Here is a 26,415-nt window from a genome sequence, read left to right as displayed (position 1 = left end):
AGTCAATCCTCGACAGGAGCCGCTGCTGTCGGCTGGGCGGGTTTTTATCGATAGTAGGTCGGTGCTCATAATTTTCCGTCTGATCAGTGTAAAGGGCAGGCAGGCTCCGATCGGCGCCTCCGCTCAGGCCCGTTGCTGGGACTCTGCCCAGTGGCGTACCGAACTAGACGAGCTGGGAACAGCCTTAGGAGGGAGTCCGAGAAAAACCTCAGACTGGTGCGGCGCTAACATTCGCCCACAGAGCTAAGTAGACGCCCAAACTGACACCTAACGTCAACTAACCGATCCAGACACTGTTGCTCGACCTCAGTATTTCAGCAGCCTGTTGCAATCTCTTCATGGTGGAGAGGCTGATTCCGAAATGCACTTCTTCATGTTAATGATAGTTCCGTGTTGTTAAAGAGCCTGATGCCACATCGGTGACTTGAGTCTTCCTAACCTACCCCAGTAATTGTACCGGGAAAAGTGGACCTGCAATTTAACGCGGATTGCGAACCGCATGTCGTTCCTAGAAGACCTTAACATCATTGAGAGGTGTAGGCTAGCGTAAAGGACTGATGTATACCGTCATACGGCCGGAATTCGATCCCACGGTCTTTCGGTTTTTCTGGCACGCACGTTACTACCAGAGTAGCAAGCTAGACTTTTTCTTGGTGAAGCATGGCTGTGTTTATCGCGGTAGGTGAACTAGCAGAACTGTAAAACTCCCAATAAGTTACATCGAAGACGTCATAATAATGTTGACACAAGAGCGCATCACAGATTACTTGACTGAACTTTGTGCACCAAACAAATTCTTCTGATCGGCATGTGAACAAACCCAATCAAACTGTACGGTTCTAGAGATCTTTTCAAGTCAAAGGTCTGCCATGTATATATGCAGACTGAAGATACGAATGCCGGCCGCGGTGGTCTAGCGGTTCTAGGCGCTCAGTCCGGAACCGCGCGACTGCTACGGTCGCAGGTTCGAATCCTGCCTCGGCCATGGATGTTTGTGATGTGCTTAGGTTAGTTAGGTTTAAGTAGTTCTAAGTTCTATGGGACTGATGACCTCAGATGTTAAGTCCCATAGTGCTCAGAGCCAAGAGCACACAGAGCCAATGCGTCCATGGCAGTATTACCAGGTGTTTGCATGACAGTAATTAACTTATCACCAGTACTGAGTAAGGCTTCAGTGTTACAGTTCGCGCACAGATGTTGGAGCAGATGCTGGTGACACAGCAACCTCAAGTGTTGAGTGGTGCAACGGTTTTCTTAGACTTTGTTGGGTTTGCCAACTGCTCTTCGTGACAAACATGAATACTGTGTGGCAGGAAGAAAACCCCCTTACCACCGTAGTTGCTGTTGTGAGCTGGCTTGCTTTCACGCAGCAGCTACTAAGCGTCCTCATAGGTTTGGAATAGGGTTAGGCAACATTACTGCGAAATGATTACAACACAGATTAAGAACAATTTACAACAATTTATTAAAAGGTACTTTACTGGTGTCCAAAACTGAGGGAGGAAAGTAACTTTCGTTGATCTGCAGTGGCAAATAATATAGTTCGACAGAACTTGGACAATACATAGAAAAATTGCTACAGTACAGTACAGAAGGTAACTTAGACAAATACGCAGTGACACTTTCCATTCAAAGACATTAATCAGACTGGATCGATAGGATATTCGACGAATAGACTGACCTGGCCGTTCCCCCGACTTATATCCCATCGAGAACGTGCTGGATACGTTGGGAAGACGTACACATCCACCAACGATCATTCAGCAGTTGTTACTATGCATATCATGCCAAATTTCCTTTCGTCCTTTAAGTATTGCACACGAGTGCACTTAACAGTGGTGTGAAGACGGTGCGTGGCAATAGTTCGGTATTCACAGGCACTGATCTGCCTTTACCTCTGGTCTAATCCTGAATCCAGGTTACGGTAACTACAATCACTTGAAGAATGTCCTGTTCGGCTCTTCTTGTCGGTCCTCATGCCGTCTTGAGGTACCACTGATACTGTTTAGACACTGAGCTGTTTTACAGGAGCCGTATTTCTGCTTATACCGGGTGGTTATAATTAAACTTAATTTCCCTATTTAACACGTTATAAAACGGAAACTAGTTACGGCACGATTACCAAACTTGGTAGCATTACTGTCCAAAGTACTGGGTGCATGATTTTCATGCGTCACAGCGCCACCGTCCAGTTCCAACTATGGCCACCAGGTGCCATGATCAGTCATCGTCACACCTGACCAGTCGCACTGCACTTGTTGACGTGTCAACAAGAGCTTGGACAAAAGGAGCAAGGCATTATTGGTGAGGCTTTATCATCAAAACTGCAGCTGCAGTTCAGGAATATTGCAGGCTGAAAGGATTACCTGAGGGTCCTGTTTCTTGGCCTGCTGTGCGGAGCATGATGAAGAAGTTCTAATTAACTGGAGAAGTGGACGTCGCTCCGGGAAGAGGCCGACAACCGGTTGCAGCACAGCTGGTGCATGAAATCGTTGTTGCTACGGCAGACAACGGTGCGCGCAGTTCCCGTCAGGAAGTGCGCGTGCTTCGTCACGACAGTTGAACATCCCGTGATCCACTGTGCTTCGAACCATTCTCAAATGGTATCCGTACAGGATCCACATCCTACAGCAACTTGCACTACAGTAGCCTGCACCACAGGACGTACAACCACGTATTGACTTCGCTCTCCACTTTCTCGCAAGGACTGAAGTTGACGAGGGCTGGCCCTGGACCATCCTATAGACAGATGAAGCTAATTCTTCTCTGGCGGGTGAGGTGAACACACAGAGTTGCCGACTGTGGAGACCTTCACCTTCAGTCACTGTGCATGAAGTTCCTCTGTATAGTGAACGTGTCACCGTATGGTGTGCCTATACGTTCATCATTAGCCCATTCTTCTTTGAAAAGGTTGGCGCTCAAGGACCAAATGCGTGCAGCGTTACTGCGATATGCTTAGTTAGCACGTCCTACCCGCCCTACAGGAGAGAGACGTATTGAACCCAACAGTTTTCATGCAAGATGGGGCCCAACGGCACATCGCTGGTGAAGTTCACTTGCTTCTCCGAAACACATTTGGAAAGGATGGGATTATCAGCCGACCGTTTCCAAATGCTTGGCCGGCATGATCACCTGATCCCACTCCCTGTGATTTCTGCTTATGGGGCTGCCTGAAGTACGGGATTTACCAGGGAAACATTCACCCATGTGCTGACTGAATCGCAGTATATCAAGAGAGGTAGCCAGCATACCTACGGACAAGCTTCGTTCTGCTGTGCGGAATGCAATCCTGCGCTTTCAGACTTCTGGACACTGATGGGCGCCATATTGAGCCCCTTTTGTATCAGTAATAGTACCCGTATGTACCATATCAACACATTAAAAGTGTTTCAATTGAATTGATTGTGCATTATTTCTCTTTCCCATGTCCTTGAGATTAATGCTACCAAGTCTGGTTCTCGTATGGCAATTAATTTCCGTGTTATCACGTGTTAAATACAGAAAGTTTAATTATAACCACCAGGTATATACGTTTTGCAGATGGATGTTCAGTGGGGAACTATTTATGTGACGTACAGTTGCTTTCTGAGCTTCCTACCAGGTATATCGACCTGCCCTTTCATTGTTGCTGCTGGGTGCCTTAGCTCATTGAGGCATGTGACGTAATAAAATAGAAATGATTGCAAACGTGCTAAAATAATTCAATACAGTACCAGTTTTCATACCTTCATCTCTCGATGCTAACTATAGACGGTGCTAACAAAAATACTACAGATGCTTTCCGTCGCCCAAGCAGATTCAAAACGGGACGCTAACAACCGCCAGCACAGCCGCTGTCGCTGTAACAACGCTAGAACGAGCAAATAATTGACCCGCACACCCCCGTTTCGGGATGTTTGCGCGCTGTTCTCTCCAGATTTGACTCAGGTTCAGAGAGTGCTACATACAGTATTGCCGTATCTCCTTACGCCAAGTGTGACTGTAGCGAGTCTGGCTGTTTTTCGGGGCTCCTCTATCTGCCTGCCCGCCGGTCACACGTTGCCGTGTTGCATGCGCGGCCACGTTAAAGCGGGGATTGCAATTTCCTGTGAAAGCAATTTCGTGGCAGCCGCCGCAGTCGAGGCCGCTCGCCTGCGAACCCTGACGGACTGTGCCGCATCCGCAGAGAAACTCTGATAACTCTTTGTTTGGAGGAGAGGCGGCATTTTAATTACCCAGGCCGGCCAATCCATCCCTGTGTTGAACTTTCGCCCGCCCTGTGTACCGCACCCCCTCTTTCCCTTTTCGACACGCTCCTTTTTAATAAAAGGAGCAAAAATTCTCTCTCATTCTCTCTCTCACACACACACACACACACACACACACACACACACACACACACACACACACGACGGAGGTATAAAATGTTGGGAAAAATAATCAAAAACAGCCGGTGAGACAGAAACATCATGATCAGTCGGCAGCAGTTGACATGTTAGCGCCGTGATACCGTACCTTGCTTTCGGTCAACTGATGGCCGTTTCGATTTCTTGAGGTGTCCACTTGCCAGGTTCTGTTGGAATAACAGAAACCGATTACATGTCATTCCAATACAAGCACTGCTTCGAGTACACGCTGAAACACTTGTCATTATACGCACAGTTGTCTTGAAATCATTCACAATTCGATTGGTTTTCCTTACTCACCACGTCGCCGCGTGTTTCCGAGATAGGACACGAGAGGCGAGACACTATAATATCGTGGTTGGGTAGTAAAGTGGACATAACAGATTGGCAATAGCAAGAACACATTTGACCCTAATATATATATATAGAAGTGTTACAAAGTCTTTCCTGGAAATACTGATTTGGAATGAAACCTTAAATGTAAATTAAATATATGCGATAAACAGTGCAGACAATATAAACTTCTGAAATGTGGCGGTGCAAAAGACTCCTGAATATTTGGTAGGTAGAGTGAGAGACTAACGTAGCGGCACTGAATCGAATAGCGGAGGGAGAAAATTTATAGCCCAACCTGATTAATAAAACGACTAGGTTGACAATACATATTGAGGCACCATGGGGTAGTTAATTTGGTAGTGGAGGGAGGCAGCGTGGGAGATAAACACAGAATTGAGGCAACAGCCCAGGCTAATGTGATAGTTGAATAGAACCAATCTTCGGACTATACAGCTATCACAACATTTCCCCTATGACCTGACCCAAGTAATATCGTACCCCATTATACGACGATTAACTGAAAAGTAGTGCTCTCCACCTTCGTAACTCTTCAACAGTTGGCAGCATTGGTATGTGCAGGTACTGGCTTGTTCCATAGCCTCTCCTCTACAGCTCCAGTTAGCGGGAAGCCTTAGTATTGAACGGTTGTGTTGTTACAGTGTGAAGTGTGGAACCCCGCGCAGACGGTCGTTCAATGCGATTTAAGCAACATGCAGTCACTGAATTCTTGACAGCAGAAGGTGTCATCCCAGAGGAGATTCATCAGAGAATGAAAGCAGTTTATGGTGATTTGAGTACTGTGCGTCGTTAGGCGAGTAAGTTTAAAGATGTTGAGGCGGGAACATCTGACCTGCGTAACAAACAAAGAGTTGGACGTCCTGTGACAGCAACCACCGAGTGTTGACAGATTGATTCAGGACGATCGTCGTATCACTCGGAGAGAAATTTCAAGCACAATCGGCATTTCAGAAGAACCTGTGGTCACATTATTGCTTTGCTTCTCCATATTGGAAGATTTGTGCACGATGGGTACGCCGGCTGCTGACTCCTGAAATGAAAGCGCACAGACTTGAAATTTGCCAGGGACTCCTCTAGCGTTACGAGAATGAAGGTGACGCCTTTCTCCATTCGGTTGTGACAGGAGACGAAACGTGGGTACACCATTACGACCCGGATTCGAAACGTCAGTCTATGGAATATCGACACAAAGACTCGCCCCCAGAAAAAGACAATCAAGACGCAGCCCTCAGCTGGAAAAATGATTGCCACAGTGTTCTGGGACGCAGATGGTGTTATCCATGTTGATTTCCTTGATCATGGAACAACAATAAATTCAGAGCGTTACATCACAACGGCGTTACATCACAGCGCTGTGAACTCTGAAACGACGGCTAACAAGGGTCCGAAAGGAAAGAGGAAATGTTTTCCTGCAGCATGGCAATGCCGAACCACACACTTCACGTGCCACCACAGCAGAACTTCATAGACTGAATCTCACCACCATACGCCATCCTCCATACAGTCCAGATTTAGCAACGTCTGACTTCCATCTTTTCCCGATAATGAAAGACGATCTGCGGGGACATCATTATGCATCTGATGAAGACGTTGAGAGGACTATGAGATTGTGGTTGCGGAAACAGAGTGTCGACTTTTTCCCTGACGGCTTCAGGAAACTTGTTCATCGTTGGCAGAAATGTGTCCAATTGGCTGGTGATTATGTAGAAAAGTGAATATTGGTAATTAAAGATCACATTTTCTTATTTCTGCATATTCCCATCCAAACCCTCGTACATCATCACCAATTCCCTGAAGGATGTACTTTTTACTTAGGAATGGTGGTTAGGAAATGCTTTTAATGTCTATGAAACAATAGACCAAAGTGGATTTATTTGGTAAAATCGTTTTTTTATTAACGGACAGTACTGCACACATAAATTACATGTCTAAAAAGTTTTGTAATGAGTAATGTTCCGTCTTCTGACAACCAGGTATGAACTGTAAACAATGGTAAGCTCCCATGAGGAAACGTCACAGACGATTGCGCACTGGTTTTCAACCGAAGTCTGTGTAAATTAGGAACAGCCTGTACTTATCACGGGCATAATCCAGTATCCATCGTCTACTAAGGCATACCGTGTTGTGTGTGCTCGCTGTTCCGTCCGATAAGTACTGTGACGCTACGTGATCGAAGAAATTACTGGCGTTATATACAACAGTAGCTTATAGTCACAGATTTCTATTTGCGTAAGCAGGTTTCGTAACAGATACCAACCACTAATCAAAAAAATGGCTCTGAGCACTATGGGACTTAACAGCTATGGTCATCAGTCACCTAGAACTTAGAACTACTTAAACCTAACTAAGCTAAGGACAGCACACAACACCCAGTCATCACGAGGCAGAGAAAACAACCACTAATCAGTTACTGAAATTTCAAAACATTTTATTGTTTCTACCCACTGCCATTACCGGCTTGGAACTTATCTGCGTCATTTCTTCATTGTATTTCATGGTGAGTTGTCGAATGTTAACAGCACTATGATGTTCTGCAGTGACGACGTTTTGAATTGATATACGTAGATGCGAAATAGAAATGAAAATGGAGGAAAAACTCAAGTTAAAAATGAAATGATAAATGTATGGTCTATGTACTTACGACAAAAATGACCCAGTTACTGTCGATGGCATGTATATTCCGTGTAGCGCAAAATATGTCGCGGAAGTACTGATTACCGTGGAGTGTGCCTTTGCCACTTCGATCACGAATGTTTAGAGAGTGTTGGTCGCCATTAGAACTGTGACATTTGACAGTCTGATCTGACATTAACAACTCTTGTTTGAACAAGAACTGATAGCATATAGGAGGAAACAAAATAAATATATAGGTCGTTTACATTAGGCGTCAGATATAGGTTGAAAGAGATGACACTATCATCAATAGATTATCGACAGTAGCAAAATTATAACTCAACTAACTGCAGAAACTAAATTAACATGTTATAAATTATGTTTTAAAAATCTGTCATGAATTGGATTCGTGGCTGGTAGGTGTAATAAAAGGTATTTTAACAAACGACCGCGGAACTTTCAGCATGTCATTTATGTTACAACAGCCTTAACTCGTCTCTGCTTTATATGTATTTAATCACAGCTTGGAACCTACCTATATTAGAAATTGTTTGGAAGACTACATTATTTCATCCAAAAAGTACGATTGTCCTCATTCCGAAGATTTGTTTGTATACGTCAGTGTTTTTCTAGGCGCCCTCTGAACTGACTTACCTCAACCAGCTAAAGGGGCACCTTGGCACTTACCCAACGAGTCACCAATATGATATTTGTCGAATACGTTGTTTGTTTATAACCCTATTGTTAACATTCGGCCGCAAAGCTATTTTCAAGTCGACTTGGCGGGAACAAGGCGATGAATGCAAGTTATATGACAACTTGGTGTTCGGTTACCGTTTGGGTAGTATTTATAGAACTTTACAGGACTTCCACTTGGAAATAGCTCTGTTGTCGAAATTGGGGAATAGTGAAGTAAATAAAATTACCGTCAGCAAAGACTACAGGTATCGGTTGATAATAAAACCATCCTGAGCAAATATGCAGTCTTGGCTTAACAACGTGATCCTTAAAAGAAAATTAATGATGCAGAAAATCGATCGATGCGAGCATTTGCTCGCACGGGTACTTCTATACACTTTTGTCGCTGACAGATGTCTTTCGTTGTGTGGTTTCAGGCGGTGGTTCAACCATCGTGACGATGGCGCAGGAGATGAAGCAGGGTCCACAGTTTGAGGAGATCACCAAGTACTTCGAGGGCATCGCGGACGACCGCACCAAAGTGACGTGGGCCCACCGGGTCAACAGCCGGCAGGCGCTGACCAAAGCCCTCAACGGTGAGTACGCTGAGGCAACCGGCCGCACTGGTTCCCAGTTCACAGCTGTGCCACTCTACAGGGCTTAGGCCGCTTGCCGTTACTCTGTGTTTAGCAGATACGTTTTTTATTACGTACTCCTACAATTTGCATCGGATTGCCACGGGGTACAGAGTGATTCACCACTCCAAATGACTCTTTCCCAGTCACTCAATGTGCACTGGCGTCGCTCCTTACAGCACCTCATGGCATCTCTTATCAGTGACTTCAGAAATTCTCCTTACAGCCATTGTGCTAGCTTCATTTCTGGTAGCACTTTGGAACTGAGGCTCGATTTCATCTGACTGTCTACACCTAAACTCCGCAATGCTCGATGTTTCCTGTTCGGCAGTGCATTGCGGTCTGCCTGTTCTGGTTGTTGCAACGTAAAATAATATCGATTAGCAGATAAATTTTTTATTACGTACTCCTACCTACCTGCCTATTCTTCGGGAACAGGCAACACGTTATCAGTTAAACACGTGCTACACGCTATGTTAGCGAAAATCTTCATGTGAAAGCTCATGAACCGCCAGGAATGCCGGCACGGTAGCTCAGCGTGTTCAGTCAGAGGGCTGTAATAAAAAACTGAGTTAAGGAATCAACGATCAACTTGAACGGATGTCTTGTGACGTCCGCCCAGACCAAACGCAACGAACAATACCGAACAAAATGAAAAAATAGAAAAGAAAAAGCGGTCCAAGGCGCTGCAGTCATGGACTGTGCGGCTGGTCCCGGCGGAGGTTCGAGTCCGCCCTCGGGCATATGTGTGTGTGTGTGTGTGTGTGTGTGTGTGTGTGTGTGTGTGTGTGTGTCTGTCCTTAGGATAATTTAGGTTAAGTAGTGTGTAAGCTTAGGGACTGATGACCTTAGCACTTAAGTCCCATAAGATTTCACACACACATGCTGTGTTACACGCACACAGACTGAGCAATAATGCGGGACAACAGCTTTACTTGCGTATTAGACTATGACAGCACTGGTCAGCCAGCTAGTCCAACTAACCTGCAATGATGCGAGCAGCTGCAGTTCAGACGTAAAAAGAGACGAGCAGAGAAACAATATAGCCTAAAATGTTATTTAATTTTTAAACAGACTCAAATTATATTCACCACTCTCCTCAGGTGACCAGACTGAGGGCGTAAAATGCTCTCGTTCTCACCTAACTTAGTACTCGTACTCTGATTACAAACAAGAGTGATGAAAATTCCTAACTCGAGCACAGAGTAATTTTTATGAGCGAGCTACCCTGTATGTGTAATGCAAAAGCATTCTGCAGCGTTTCAGCGTGCTGTTGAATACTGAAGCCACTGAAGGTATTAATTACAGTCGGTCGTCTGGTAATCTCTTAGCTCCTTCCTTATCCGAACCTGAGAAATGCATTTGAACTATGGAACTGCCTTTTGCTACACTGATAACGAGTAGATCAAAGAAGTCAGCCAGGCGCCCTATTTTCTCCTCTTCTTTTATGACGCGCCGTTCTATGTACCGCCAGCGTTCGGCAGTGACGTGTGAAAAAGCTGCATGCGCTACTTCCAGAACGTCTGGCAGCTTAACAGTCTTTGGGCCAAATCCCTTAACTTGGATCCAGGTCAGTTCTGTCGGGTTCATGTAGTAGTCGTACAGTGGCAAATGTAAAAATGCAACGTCTGTACGGTGTGCTCGATGCTGTGAAAATGATCGTTTTTCAAGTTTCTACGACATTTATCACTGTGTTTCGTGTGAGACTACATCTGTGATATAAAGCAATGGACATAGTCCAAATGAAGAGTATTTTGGTTATCGTTTATGTCCTAAAAATTAAATTGCCTAGTTTTCTTAAATTTAGCAACCTTTATTAGCAATCTTTCATAAAATATCGATGATTAAGAATTTATATTTGAAATGAAAACAATAATTTCGCGTGCAGTATGTAATTAGAAACAACAAGGCGTGCATTAGTCATAAAAAATGATGATGAATTGTACAATTACGAGATGTAGGTATTTCAGATTGAACGAAAAACAAATGACCAAGGTGAGACTTGAACCAGGGATTCATGAACTGCACTGTGTTTCCAGACTACGACGCTTCGTATTCCGCTATACATCCAAGGTGTGTTTGTATGTCAACTGTGTTAAATACAGCCCCTTGGAAAACTTCAAAGCCAGTTTTTTCTGTAAATTTATGAAAAAGATTAAGAACAACCTATTTCTGACTACTGCCTACCCGTGTTCCACAGGCATGTTTTCCTGCGAAGCAGGAAACAGCCTCAGCCTTTTTGACGCTGCGTATTAACAGCACGACAATCAGAGCACAACAGTACGGAGACTGTACACGATTTTTGTAATAAGAACTATATAACTAAATCGTGATCAAGAAAAACTTTGATGGCTGTTAATACATCAGAATATCTTAAAGTTTCATGTAACATAAGCAAGTAATAAGATATCTTGTAGATAAGTAGGACCTACTTCCAAGAGTGCAACAACAGTGTACGTGTGCTACGGCTTCTGACCAATCACCGCGTTTGTGTTTGTTTACATCAGATTTGTTCTTATGGTGAGTATGGTATAGGAGCGTCTCGCACAGGTAGCGACGTTCGCCGCGCGCGCGGCTCACCACGGTGATCAGCTACCGGCGCCCTGCCTGTAGCCACACGTCGGGACGCTGAGGCCTCTGGTCCCGGTGACGAGCAGCCGCGTACCTCTGACGCCGCTTACTGTTCCGTGTCCGCTGTCTTTCTAAATGTCAGCAGATAGTGTTCGTGTTTAGTCTAGATACCAGGCTCAGTAGGGTGTACGAGCAATACCGACTCAAAGGAAGGCCTCGGCACTTGTTGGTGACGTCACGTTAGCTAGGCACGGCGAACGCCAGGTCTGTTGCAGGCAGAAACGCCTGGGCGTGCTTATCACTATAAATCTCTTATTTTTGGACAAAATGTTTGGTATCGTTTTGGATTCTGCAGTTTTATTTAGATGAAAGATGTTTTTACTATCGTAAAGCTACAAATGAAGATCATAGTTCTGTATTACTGAATCCTGCCGAAACAAACGTAGATCAATATGAGAAGATGCTTTGCCCCATTGCAAGCTTCGGAAATTTTACATTCAAGTAACTATATTTACTTGATCCATTTTGTTATCGAAACTCACCCCAACCCCCTTTCAAATAACTCGTTTCTTTTATTTATTTATTTTCGCTTGACATCGTCACTGGAAATGTGAACTAAATTACATGTGTAAATGTCCAGCTGTTGCCAGTCATTAGTTTACAGTCGTTTTCAACGAAAGGAATTCTAAACAGGAAACAAATTAGCTTCATAGATCGAAAATACTGCTGAGGTTAAACTTTTTTAAACATGCACATTAGAAAAGATAAATATTCCCCTCTTGCAACTGAAACGAGACACTTTATAAGATAAAAAAATTTTATTTAATAAAACAAGTATCTCTCTTTTGCCTCTTCTTCTGTCCCCCACCCCCTCCCCCAACGTGTACAATCGCAAGATATTTCATTAACATTCAGTGCTCCTCACCCCACAGTCAACCAATATACCTAAATAAGAGCACCAATATGTTCACAGTTTCTTGTTAAAGCAACCCAGTACAAACGTAACTTCCTCAGATTTACAAATAAGCTAAAGAAGCACGAATTCTGTTGCTGCTGGATCATGAAGTTGTTTTTGTATGTCAGTCCTTAAAACAGGTGGAAATTTAAGTTCAGGAGTACACTATTTGTTAAGAAGTGTAATGAATTGCACAATCAATTGATCGCAGAAATCTCTCAGAACAATGTGTGTAGGCCAACTACCGCCAATAGTTTCACATTTTCCTGTGTCAGAGAGGGAGACACCACCATTATGCATATGCCTGCAACAGATCTGGCGTTCGCCGTGCGTAGCTGACGTGACGTCACCAACAAGCGCCGAGGCCTTCCTTTGAGTCGGCGTTGGTACGAGGCGCGTGGACAGCGAGACATGGTGAGTAATCACTGTGAAGGAGACGAGGATGCCGCGTACTCGTGTGAGGCAGCGTTATCAGCGCCCGCTTGGAGCGTCTCCACTTGGCCGGCTGGTCGGATCACGCAATATACAGGTTTTTGAGGTATTTTCATTTGACAGTGGCCCAGTGGTGACCGGAAGGGAAGTTGAGCGCTCGGTGCAAGAAGCGCACTGTAACACCTTCACATTTGTGTTTGCCATGAGGGAACAAGTAATGGACTCCCTGAAACATTGTGTGTCATCCTGCAGCAGCGGGACGAGGGAATTACCGATCCATGCGTAGCCTGGCGTTAACACCACAGCACGAGCCGCTGCGCTTGCGGTGATGCCGTCACGGTGAAGCACTATCTGCCGATGAACGGCGTCGCATTGTGTTCAGCGATGAGTCGCGGTTGTGGACAACCCCAGACGACCATCATCGACTACCTAGGCAGAGGTCCCATTCCTCCAAGGTTCCGGAGCGTTGCAGCGATGTTACTCCTCAGGTCATGGGGCGGGGTAGTGATGGAGGGGACTCCGTGACTGTACTACGGTACGCTACGGGCATGCTGCGTCCTCACGTGTTCCCTCTCATCCGACATTATCGTGGTTCCATTTTTCAAGAGTACAGTGACCATCCATACACAGCACGTGTCTGGGTTATGTGGAGATACTCCCGTGGCCACAAAGGCACCCACATCAGCCCCACATAGGCAGCGCGTGGCACCAGCTCCCACGTCAACTCCGTCCCAACGGCAGTATCCAGGATGACGAGAACCAGTGGAACAACACCACGTATTTGCTCTACAGGCGAAGGTTCATCTCGTTTCCTCCTCCCATTCTGAGTGCTTCCCTTTTTTTGTCCGTCAGTCTATTATCACCTTAAGCCATTTCACTGACTTTAAACTGGTGCTCCCACTAGTAACCAAACCCAGTTCCGCCGCGTGTAAAGCCTGCTGATGAGTAGTACAGGTATTTTCGTTACATGAGGAAAATGACTAAAATCCCATAGAATGTGAGAGGGAGGGGGAGGGGTGGGAAGAACGACCCAGTTATTGTCGCTTATGTGGGAAAGTGTTCTCAAACCGGCTCTGGCTACTCCGTGAGGAAGTGACGTGTCGCCTGCCGCAGATTCCTGACGAAATACAGACTGTGTCATGCCTCAAGCAGGCCTCTTCATACAAAGTCATCTAGCGATATTGGTGAAAATTAAAGAAGTTATAAACTGAAATACGTGAACGTAGAATTAAAAGCATCCGAAAGTACTTCACCATCTAACTAATAGCATAAACTAATTGTTGCCTTTAGGTCTCGTCTTCAGAAGATAGAAAATCGTTACGGAACTTTTTATCCTTCAATTAAAAGTATCTCTACAAAACAACATTTTTGTACCATTGTAATTTGGCCACTGAATTTTATTAAAATCCCCACCCTCTTGGTCTTGGAACTGTATCTGAGAATGTGAAGAGAAGTCAAGTTACAGTAAGTTCACTACTGACTATCAACACCACAACACCGTACACGTAAGAAACGTCAGACTGGCATGAAGTGTGCCACATGCTTGGAAATGCTAACGATTACCAATACAGTGTAATCATAGAGTGTAGGTAGATGTACACTCCTGGAAATGGAAAAAAGAACACATTGACACCGGTGTGTCAGACCCACCATACTTGCTCCGGACACTGCGAGAGGGCTGTACAAGCAATGATCACACGCACGGCACAGCGCACACACCAGGAACCGCGGTGTTGGCCGTCGAATGGCGCTAGCTGCGCAGCATTTGTGCACCGCCGCCGTCAGTGTCAGCCAGTTTGCCGTGGCATACGGAGCTCCATCGCAGTCTTTAACACTGGTAGCATGCCGCGACAGCGTGGACGTGAACCGTATGTGCAGTTGACGGACTTTGAGCGAGGGCGTATAGTGGGCATGCGGGAGGCCGGGTGGACGTACCGCCGAATTGCTCAACACGTGGGGCGTGAGGTCTCCACAGTACATCGATGTTGTCGCCAGAGGTCGGCGGAAGGTGCACGTGCCCGTCGACCTGGGACCGGACCGCAGCGACGCACGGATGCACTCCAAGACCATAGGATCCTACGCAGTGCCGTAGGGGACCGCACCGCCACTTTCCAGCAAATTAGGGACACTGTTGCTCCTGGGGTATCGGCGAGGACCATTCGCAACCGTCTCCATGAAGCTGGGCTACGGTCCCGCACACCGTTAGACCGTCTTCCGCTCACGCCCCAACATCGTGCAGCCCGCCTCCAGTGGTGTCACGACAGGCGTGAATGGAGGGACGAATGGAGACGTGTCGTCTTCAGCGATGAGAGTCGCTTCTGCCTTGGTGCCAATGATGGTCGTATGCGTGTTTGGCGCCGTGCAGGTGAGCGCCACAATCAGGACTGCATTGACCGAGGCACACAGGGCCAACACCCGGCATCATGGTGTGAGGAGCGATCTCCTACACTGGCCGTACACCACTGGTGATCGTCGAGGGGACACTGAATAGTGCACGGTACATCCAAACCGTCATCGAACCCATCGTTCTACCATTCCTAGACCGGCAAGGGAACTTGCTGTTCCAACAGGACAATGCACGTCCGCATGTATCCCGTGCCACCCAACGTGCTCTAGAAGGTGTAAGTCAACTACCCTGGCCAGCAAGATCTCCGGATCTGTCCCCCATTGAGCATGTTTGGGACTGGATGAAGCGTCATCTCGCGCGGTCTGCACGTCCAGCACGAACGCTGGTCCAACTGAGGCGCCAGGTGGAAATGGCATGGCAAGCCGTTCCACAGGACTACATCCAGCATCTCTACGATCGTCTCCATGGGAGAATAGCAGCCTGCATTGCTGCGAAAGGTGGATATACACTGTACTAGTGCCGACATTGTGCATGCTCTGTTGCCTGTGTCTATGTGCCTGTGGTTCTGTCAGTGTGATCATGTGATGTATCTGACCCCAGGAATGTGTCAATAAAGTTTCCCCTTCCTGGGACAATGAATTCACGGTGTTCTTATTTCAATTTCCAGGAGTGTATAAGGAGAGATAACCTACTGCGTTTGTCATTCGGAATTCAAATTAGGATGTTGATCGTTGTGAGAAGATGGTGTTACGCCCCGTGCAAGAAGGAAAAGCGTCTACCACCAAGGGGTTGAGTTTATCACTGGCGGGTTCGCGATCTCCTGGCAATGCGGTTTATCGTCAATACCCATCTTTCAGCAAAATATCACAAGAAAGCTTTCTTCCTGTACTGTCCTGATGTGCCGTGATACAGTACGTGTTCGACTATTGCTCTCGCTAGCACGCTTCACGCTTCCGCAATCCCTCCCTTATGCCGAGAGTCTGTCGCGTCACCATGAGCTCGCGAGACACTACAGATGATGACGTCTGCCACAGAGGCAGAGTCCAAGTCACGCACCATGACGTACCCGTACCTATCATGCTAGCTCGATTCGACTTCATTTCGAGACAGGTTGGAACCGTTGTCTCTGCCAGCGGCGGCAGCTCTGATCCGCACCCAGCCCACCCCCATATCACCTACAAATGTAGCCATGTATTCTCTCGAATATAGTGTGTACTTAAATAACATTACATTACTTGCTATCCTTTCTGGCGTTGCAGTCTTAGTTGTCAGCAGTGTACGTTTCATTCCTTGCTGTCAAAGTATCACACTCAAAGTACTACCACCGAAAAACGGTAGACGCCCTGCACAAATGAAACGGTTTTCTGCAGTAAGTCCACCGATGACTCGGATACTTCAGCTACAGCCTTAAACGTAAACTGAGAAATGGCGCTGGAAATTACTGTCCACTGCAGTGTGAATATTATCGCCAGTTCACGTGAGACATTACTTCCGTTGACGTTAATCTTTGCTATGGTACCTCTTGCACCCATTCGATATTAGCAATTACCCATTCAGGAATGTGTGGTCAGTATTCTGTTGCAGGAGACGTCGCATTTCCATTGTAGTGACTGTCGCTGTACCCCGCACATGCAAACGCTCACGGCATCAAAGCGCTGAATACGAACTGCGCTATTTAGCCTCTGCAGTCGTTCCAACACACGAACTAGAACTGTAACATACACCACTCCATCCATTTCCGCATGCGCTGTGTATATCTAACAACAAGACCAGACCCTACCGAATTTTTTTTTTTTTTTTTTTTTTGTAGTTATAAGTAAATTTCAGGACTTAAATATCAGTCACCAAAGCACTTCTCTGCATCTCTCAAAATGTGTCAGTTAAATCGAACTTGGAGTTATCCAGCGTCTTTAATACCTAGACATCAAGGATTGTTTGTTCCACGGGTTGGGTCACACTATGCTAGAATGCTTGTCTGCCGCATCGGGGATCTGTGTCCAGTTCCTAGTCAATGGAAATTTTTGAATAAAGGAACTCGTTCTACCAGCATTTCCGTGAAACGTAAAATACATAACGATGAAAAAAGTAATCTATAAATTCATTTTTAAACTTACACAATATTTTATAAAAGATTGGTAGTTTAATAATTTATATTTGCAATGAAAACTGGATTTTTGTGTTGTGGTATGCAATGAGAAATAATAAGACGGGCATTTTTCGTAAAAATGGTAAATAGGTATGTGTTAATTACCATGTATTTGATGAGTTTTATATTTAAATGCTGTAGGTATTGGAAATTAACAAAAAAAGAAAAAAATGATCGAAAGAAGAATCGAGCCAGCGATTGGCAGTCTCCAGAACTAGCGATTTTTTTCACATCTTTATGTATTTTACGCTTCACGCAAATGGTCATAGAACAAGCTCCTTTGTTTAAAATTTTGAGTCAGCTGGGAATCGAACCCAGGCCCCCAACATTGTAGATGAGCATTCTACCTTGCAGCCCCACTCTCTGTTGAAATGTTGAGCTTACTTTAGCATATTAAAGAAGCATGGAAAACTTCACACTCGACTTTCTAGATAATTTCTGAGAGTTACATCGAAATGGTTTTTATGGTTGGAAATTTGTTGGAAATTTGTGGTAAGTTCTTATGGGACCAAACTGCTGAGGCCATCGGTCCCTAAGCTTACGTATTACTTAATCTAACTTAAATTAACTTACACTGAGGACAACACTCTCACCCATGCCCGAGGGAGGACTCGAACCTCCGACGGGGGAGCCGCCCGTCCCGTGACAAGACGCCTTAGACTGCACGGCTACCCCGCGCGGCTGTGGTTGATATCTGAATTCTGAATTTCGCGTACCATAAATTTAAAAAGAGTTCCAAAACACAACTTCCATGTGGTCCCGTGATGACGTGTACCTTAAAGTGGCCTCTGTGCTGAGTTTCAGGCAGCTGTATTTCAGGAATCCATTGAGTACGGAACACTTGTTCTATAATGTCATCTCCTCAAAGTGGACGACGCCACCGCCTGTTATGGGTGTTCTCTGTTGACTCTGGCAGCCAATTAACAGTATGGGGTGTTGGGTACTGTTACAGTTCTGCTTCATTCTACATCTGCACGTAGGAGTACACATCGCAAGCCACTGTGCAGTTCACGCCGGCGGCTATTACGTATCAACACTAGCTACTTTCCATCATATGCTGTTTAATAATTTAGTCAGTAAAAATTTTTGTTTTGTTCCGCACGGGATCTAATCTCTTGTATTCTCATGACTCCTGTGCGACGTAAATACGGTGTCCAAATGCTATTAAGAGAACTATGAGGCATATTTACTTGCTCTTCGCGGCATTGAGTATATTAACATTCTTCTACAAGGGCGCGGACTGGGTGTTTGTTTGGTCTTCGTCATTTCATCATCATCATCATCATCATCATCATCATCATCATTCGTGACACTGGCTAGACGATTGTGAAAAAAATGGATTGAGTAAAAACTGGGACTTTGTACGGGCGTTGATGACCGCGCAGTTGAGCGCCCAAAAACCATACATCATCGTCTTACTTCTACAAGGGCTCCTTTCGTAATCTTTAAAATGCTTAGATGATACTCAACCGAGCAACCCATGTTCCCACAAACATCTGTAGCGTCATGGTTATTGCATCCACAATTCTTCTCCGGATAGCGCTAAAATCACGGTGGAGCCCAGGCATTCACAATCTCATTCACTCAAGTCTACCTCAAGAACTCCAGAGGTTCTACTGTACGTCCGAAGACCGCGGTGGCCACTCGGTTGGTCCATGGCGTCCCGTCCATCAGTGTGGGTGTGTTCGGTCCAGGAAGTCACGAACACGTGAACTTCCGTGCAGTGGTGCACCACCCTGCAGGAAGGTCGCATTTGGCTGACAGGAAAGAAGCTGAAAGACAGCAGATTGATAAAGCATGCCCAGATAAACGATTCCCGTTCCTCTTTGCTCGATGAGGAAATATGGTCCAAATATGCTCTCCTTCATTAGCGCACACCACACATTTATCTTCTCGCTGTCTCTATGTTCCCCAAAACTGTGGGGATTTTCCGAATTCCAGAGCCGAATGCTGTGCCGAATAACCTTCCCATATGTGCGGAAGGTTGCTTTGTCAGAGAAAACGACGTTTTCTAAATGGTTAGGTTTTCCCCGATTCGGTCCAATATCTCAGTATTCGTGGTGAAACTACAAGTGGTTTCCCTTCAGTTCTTGCACAGTCTGAACAGTTTGAAGTCGTTTGTCAACTGAGGAGACAGACGAGGAGGAGGAATTTGTGATACCAACTGTTCACCGTCTTAACATCTGAAACTCACCTCGGAAATTTCCTTGGATAGCAATGGATGATTTCGCTTGTGCGTGCTACATTACTCATTCGTCTCTCTCTCTCTCTCTCTCTCTCTCTCTCCCTCTCTCTCTCGACGCGTAGCCATTTCTAATAATTTTTTACTAACTGAAACAAAAAAAAAAAAAGAATCGTCTAGGGAAAAATATACAAAACTTTTTGAGTTGCTTTACATGATGATTTCTCGTGGTCCAGCTATTCTGTACCACCGCTGTGTGCGAACTTGATTTCGTCGGAATAATACTTCCTACAGGGTTTTTCTGAAAGAAAACTGTTCAGTACTGATCACTACTGAAATAATTATTTTACTCTCTTCTTCAATGATTCTTCTATATTTGAACAACTCGAGCCGAACGACAGCTCTATTTTACAATATCGTTGTCACTAATGACAATTACATAACTCAGTATACATTGGAGCGTTTCGGGAAATGTGTATGATCAGAGTAAGTAAATTCACTTGCAGTCTTCATTCTTTCCGACCCTTGACAACGTTGGTGACCCTTATGCTCTGACGAGTTGACTGCACCTTCCATACGTGCCGTCAAAGCACCACTCGTCATCCACGCCCAGTGACCTTTTTTTCGTTTTTAGTTCCGGTTTTTGGCCGTTACGTGTCCATATGTTTTCTCACCACCTGTGAGGGTGTAGACAATGGATGCTTTTCCACAGGCTTACGCTACACCAAGTTGACATAGAACACGGCCACCATCGGCTACTGTAAGAAACCACAGTGGAACAAATGGTTCAAATGGCTCTGAGCACTATGGGACTTAACATCTTAGGTCATCAGTCCCCTAGAACTTAGAACTACTTCAACCTAACTAACCTAAGGACACCACACACATCCATGCCCGAGGCAGGATTCGAAACTGCGACCGTAGCAGTCCCGCGGTTCCGGACTGCAGCGCCTAGAACCGCACGGCCACCACTGCCGGTACAGTGGAACATGATGTTCTAGTGAACATCACGTTACAGCTGCGAGTTTCTGATTTCCACCGACGTCTGCTGCCGTTGCTACTTGATAACGACTCCGTTAATTCCGAAGCAATGAAAATCATGTTTTTATAAAAATTATACAAGTTTCTTCACCAGCTTTCGTATAGAACAATGAAAAATCTTTCGTAGAACGTCAAGATGTGTTATAGGGGGAGGACATTTAGTTAAGTTATACCTTGCCAGAAACGAACCATAAACAGACAGGCCTTACTGCAAAGAGACCGCATGCAGACGGATGAGGATAGTGGGACTTTGCTTTCAAACTGTGGGGACGCGTTCTCATTAGGCAGCAGCGAATAGCAGTGGACAGCGCGGATTAGAGCAAAGCTTGGCGGCTAAAATGGGCCAGGAATCAGGCATTTGCCTTTAATATCCACTTTACCGTCACTAATGACCTCGCTGTCGACGGGACTCTAAACACCAATCTCACTTCCTTTTTTTGTCTTTTTTTATGTTCTCTTTCCTAATCCGCACCTGTGCAGCTGGTAGTTTCATTTGCTGCCTGTGGCGGCCGTGCTGGTGAACGAACATTAAGCCCCGCCGTCGAAGAGCGCCTTTTGTCCGGTTCTGCAGTGCGTGATAATAATCGCGCAATAGCCTTCAAAGGGAGAGGTCGGAATCGCGGCTGCTCTCTGCAGCAGGAGAGGCGCCGCTGAATTCCGCACCTTCAAAGGGCGGGCGAATCGTGAAGCGGCAGTGCACGGGCCTGCTCGTCGGCTGCTTACCGCTAAATGTGGAGAAAGCTTCATTTTGAGTCGACGTGGGTGGCAGATACTCTAAAGAGCGTCACCCTGCTCGATTTGTAGTTCGGATCACAGTTTCCCACAGGATCGAATGTACGCTCTTATGTAAGCTACACAGCAGTCACGCTAAGTATAAATCGACAAAAGTTTCGATGATAGTACACCATCCACATTTACTATACGCTAAGTGGGCCTTTTGTGGGAGTAAAGGAATCGGTGGAAGTCGGGTGACATCGGGTCGGTACAGAACCAGAGATGCTGAATAAAAAGAGTTTGGCTGTGAAGAGAGTAATGCGCGAAGCCATCAGTGACCACCGTAGCATAATACTGTCAAATGATGTTTCACTAAACCCAAAGAAATTCACGTCGTATGTGAAGGCTGTTAGTGGCACCGAAGTTAGTGTCCACTCCCCTGCAGGTGAGACATGAACTAAAACGGAAGCTAGCAAATCAAAAGCAGAAATGCGTAACTCCTTTCTCAAATATTCCTTTACAAAGGAAGGCCCAGGAGCATCGCCTCAATTTAATCTCTGTACCACTCAAAAGATGAGTGAAGTAAGTTTTAGCGCCATTGGCGTTGAGAAACAATTGACATAACTAAAACTGAACAAAACTCAATGGTGCCGGCCAGAGTGGCCGAGCGGTTCTAGGCGCTACAGTCTGGAACCGCGCGACGCTACGGTCACAGGTTCGAATCCTGCCTCGGGCGTGGGTGTGTGTGATGTCCTTAGGTAGTTATGTTTAAGTAGTTCTAAGTTCTAGGGGACTGATGACCACAGCAGTTAAGTCCCATAGTGCTCAGAGCCATTTGAACCATTTTTTTCCTACGTACCAACCATCATGGAATGCGATAAAAATCGATGACGCGATACGCATCTCGCACTTTTCTCACATGACATATTGAAAAATTTTTATCATGGCAGTCGGATGGATGCAGTATTTCTTGATTTCCGGAAAGCTTTTGACTCAGTATCACGTCCGCCCTTATTATCAAGAGTACAATCGTATGGGGCATGAATATTAATTTGTGACTGGATTGAGGACTTTTTGGTAGGGAGGACGCAGCACGTTATCGTGGATGGAGAGTCATCATCAGATGTTGAAGTACTATCATGTAGTATATTAATGACCGCCGGCCGAAGTGGCCGTGCGGTTAAAGGCGCTGCAGTCTGGAACCGCAAGACCGCTACGGTCGCAGGTTCGAATCCTGCCTCGGGCATGGATGTTTGTGATGTCCTTAGGTTAGTTAGGTTTAACTAGTTCTAAGTTCTAGGGGACTAATGACCTCAGCAGTTGAGTCCCATAGTGCTCAGAGCCATTTTTTATTAATGACCTTGCACACTATATTAATAGTAAAATCAGGCTTTTTGCAGATGATACGTTATCTGTAACGAAGTTCTATCTGAAAGAAGTTGCGTAAATATTCAGTGACTTTCTGATAATATTTAAATCTGATGCGAAGATTGGCAACTTACTTAAAATGTTCAACAATGGAAAAATTATGCACTTCAAACAATTTAATAACGTAGTATCCTTTGAATGTAACATCAATGCGTTCCAACTGGAATCGGTTAAGTCATACGAATACCTGACTATAACACTATGTAGGAGTATGAAACGGAATTAACAGAATACTTTGCCGGCCGGAGTGGCTGAGCGGTTAAAGGCGCTACAGTCTGGAACCGCACGACCGCTACGGTCGCAGGTTCGAATCCTGCCTCGGGCATGGTTGTGTGTGATGTCCTTAGGTTAGTTAGGTTTAAGTAGTTCTAAGTTCTAGGGGACTTATGACCACAGCAGTTGAGTCCCATAGTGCTCAGAGCCATTTCAACCATTTCAACAGAATACTTGGAAAGTGCTATCAGTCTACAAGGAAGATTGTTTATAAATTACAAATCACTCGTGCAACCCATCCTAGAATATTGCTAAAGTGTGTGGTAGTAACAAGGGATACTGAACGTATACACAGAAGGGAATTTTGGCAGCACCAATAGTCACAGGTTTGTTTCATCCATGTGAGTGTGTTACATAGATGCTGAAGAAACTGAACTGGCAGACACTTGAAGATAGACGTAAAGTATCCCAAGAAGGCCTATTTATAAAGTTCCAAGAACTGGCTTTAAATGATAACTCCCAACATATCGGTCCCGTTCGGATAGTGAGAACCAAATTTGATTAATTACAGAACGCACGGAGGCATTTAAACAATCATTCTTCCAGCGGTTCATACGTGAATGGAACTGGGACAATGGGACGTACACTCTGCCACCCATTTCACAGTGGTTTGCTGAGTATGGATGTAGATCTATGGTTCAAATGGCCTTGAGCACTATGGGACTCAACTGCTGAGGTCATTAGTCCCCTAGAACTTAGAACTACTTAAACCTAACTAACCTAAGGACATCACAAACATCCATGCCCGAGGCAGGATTCGAACCTGCGACCGTAGCGGTCTTGCGGTTCCAGACTGCAGCGCCTTTAACCGCACGGCCACTTCGGCCGGCTGTAGATCTATACTACAACGTTTTGTTTCTTGTACTTTTACATGTACGTACGACTAGTACGGTTATTTCAATTGTTTCTCCTGTCTTTTCTTCGACAGCGTTTTGCTTTGGTTTTTTCTTGTCTTTTTTTTCTTTTCTAGGGCTTTCGGTACCCAGTTGATCTTAAGATTTTTGTGTGTCATTTATAATTGGTTTCACCTCTTTCTATGACCTGTAGACGTGAAAAATCGAAGCTGCCCTGTGATTCTCCCTGTAAAGTCAGTCCAAAGTTGGAAAAAATGGTTTTAATGGCTCTAAGCACTATGAGACTTAGCATCTGTCATCAGTCCCCTAGACATGGAACTACTTAAAGCTAACTAACCTAAGGACATCACACACAACCATGCCAGAGGCACGATTCGAATCTGCGACCGTAGCAGCCGCGCACGGTTCCGGACTGATGCGCCTAGAACCGCTCGGCTTCAACGGCCGGCGAGGTGGAAAAAGCAGTGACGCATCACCTCAAATTGTATTATGTCTAGTAGAGTATTACGCAGTTCAAACTGCCTTATCTTTACTTTGTAAGAGGTGACACGGATTTGTCGATTATCCAGTCAGCAGTCTTCAGTTTTGGTGCTGTTTCGCATGAAAAGTCCATGACTCACTGTAAAAAGTCATACTTTGCAGTACGCGCTGATTTTGGGGGCTACGCAACACCGTGACTGCCCCGTGCATTACTGAGGAATGATGTGCAGCATTCCCTGTCAGTATGTAGATCATCAAACTCATTTTGTCACCCTTTACCGGCTCCAAATGTTTTTTCTGCTGAAGGTATACTAAATAGGATCCAGTTCGCGGTCATCGGCAGTTCAAGCTTTCCGATTCAGACACATTGGAACCTCCCATTTTGAAACTGAAGTAGAACATTTGCAAAACGGTTACATTTTTGTGTTTTGCAGACGTTCTGTAAATAAGTTTTCAACTTTTGTGTTACTTTTGCACTAGCTTCGATTTATTTTACTGAAACATCATTATCTCTGTGTGTATTTGCTTTCTTCATAACGGTAATGGCTTTACACACTGTCACAGTATCCAGAACGCAAGTATTTTTATTGTTCCTGACATCGTACGACACAGGTATGCACGATAGTTCACCTTAGCGTTACACCATACCGGTCCCCAATGGGGCACGCCGCAAGAGACCGGAGGAAGGCAAAGGCAGAGAATCAGTCTGCTCCCGTGCCCTGCCCAGGACTGCAAGGCGTTCTCGTTGAGTGACTGGTCTGGAATACAATTAGAGATATCGCTGAAAAGTGGTTGTCATGTAAGTATGTGATTTAGACACAAATTTCTTATTCTCTGTTTCATGTATTGGGGTCTTCCCCTGTCGCTGTGTGACACATCTCTTGCTCGGTCTTTCCAGATTTCTTAAGGCTTCTCGAGTAGAGTTTCTTACTTTGTGAGCTAAACTGTCACTCTTCATTTTGTCTAGAAAGCCACTTAGGGTTCGAAATGCAAACGCCGATATCTTATATTTAAGCTTTCCATCGTGATGGAAACGCAGTCTTACGATAAGCTGACATTACGAATAAGTTGGCCTCTGACTGCAAAAATGGCACAAGTGCGCGCTAAAGTTACGGTACAAACTTAATTACGTATGTAGGTAGTTCAACTGTAGGTTTTGATGAATGAGTTTTCCACTATCAAAGTATGTCACACAAATATCGGTATCTTTTGAATGCATTGACCAGGGACTTAAGTTTTTATACCACCAGGGGACCGTAGACGCTAGTATTTAACATAAATTTCAACTTGATACCTCTACCCGTTCTAAAGATAAAGGGGTGTTAAAAGACTGTCTGAGTGACTGACCGACAGACAACAAGTGATCGCAGAAGGGTTCTGCAATCAACACACAGGCTGAGTTGGGGGGAAGCAGGTGACCTTCAGTTTCTTTTTATTGTGTAGTGATCGACTTCAGTCCGTCTGCACCTCCGCAGATGCACCCGATGTATGTAGATCGGTTACATACGAGGTATGTGTTTCAAAGGATCACGCCATGCTGTCTTCCCACACCAGCAGTATCGGTTACTTGAAAACCTGTTGCGTCGGCCTTAATCTGAGGAAGAAGCTTCCGAGAATGTGTGTTTACAGCACAACGTTGTATAGTCAAACCGGTACAGAAGAGAATCGAAGCGTTTGATGTGTTGTGCTGTAAAAGGTTCTTCAAAGTTGGGTGCACTGATAAAGAACGAACAGGTTCTCCCCAGAATCTGGAAAGAAAGGAACATATGGAAAACACCGACAAAGAGAAGGGACAGGAGTCTAAGAGACGTGAGAAGAAATCAGGGAATAACTTCCATGGTACTAGAGGAAATTGTAGAGGGTGAAAACTGGAGGGGGACACAGAGGTTGGAATACATCCAGCAAATAATTCGGGACGTAGGGTGAAAGTCCTACTGAGAGATGAAGAGGTTGGCACAAGAAAGGAATTCATGGCGGGCAGCATCGAACCTTTCACAAGACTGATTAAAAAGAATGAAAAAAGAAGGATATGCATACGAGGGCGTGCTAAAAGTAAAGCCTTCGAATTTTTTATTGTGTTCTCAATATGGGTTCAGGCATTAAACGTCATTCATGTTACTCGGTCGACTTTCCCGCTTCGCTGTTGCCATTTGCAACGGTCTGCCGCTAGAGGGCTCTGATTTGTAGCGTGTACCTTGGCGGCGTGTAGCGTAACTCATGTCGGTGCGCGAGCAATAGCCTGCTGTAGTAGTGTCACGGCTCCTCCACATCCGATTTTCATCTGTTTCCAAAACTTAAAGCGCATCGTCGAAGACATCACTTTGATA

The 26,415-nt window shown here is 45.2% G+C and overlaps 1 protein-coding gene across 1 annotated transcript in view; it reads left to right on the top strand.

The window, feature by feature from the left end:
• LOC126416073 (protein FAM151B) overlaps window positions 1-26,415 on the top strand; it is a 362,218-nt gene that overhangs the window by 152,704 nt on the left and 183,099 nt on the right. Inside the window, exon 2 of the mRNA XM_050083554.1 lies at window positions 8,468-8,626. Coding sequence (XP_049939511.1) covers window positions 8,468-8,626 — 159 coding nt within the window. The remainder of the gene's footprint in view (window positions 1-8,467; window positions 8,627-26,415) is intronic.

The sequence above is a fragment of the Schistocerca serialis genome, chromosome 8 (assembly GCF_023864345.2).
Source record: "Schistocerca serialis cubense isolate TAMUIC-IGC-003099 chromosome 8, iqSchSeri2.2, whole genome shotgun sequence".
Classification (NCBI taxonomy): Eukaryota; Metazoa; Arthropoda; class Insecta; order Orthoptera; family Acrididae; genus Schistocerca; species Schistocerca serialis.
The sequence above is the reverse complement of the archived record's forward strand: the minus strand, read 5'-3'. Positions and strand labels throughout refer to the sequence as shown.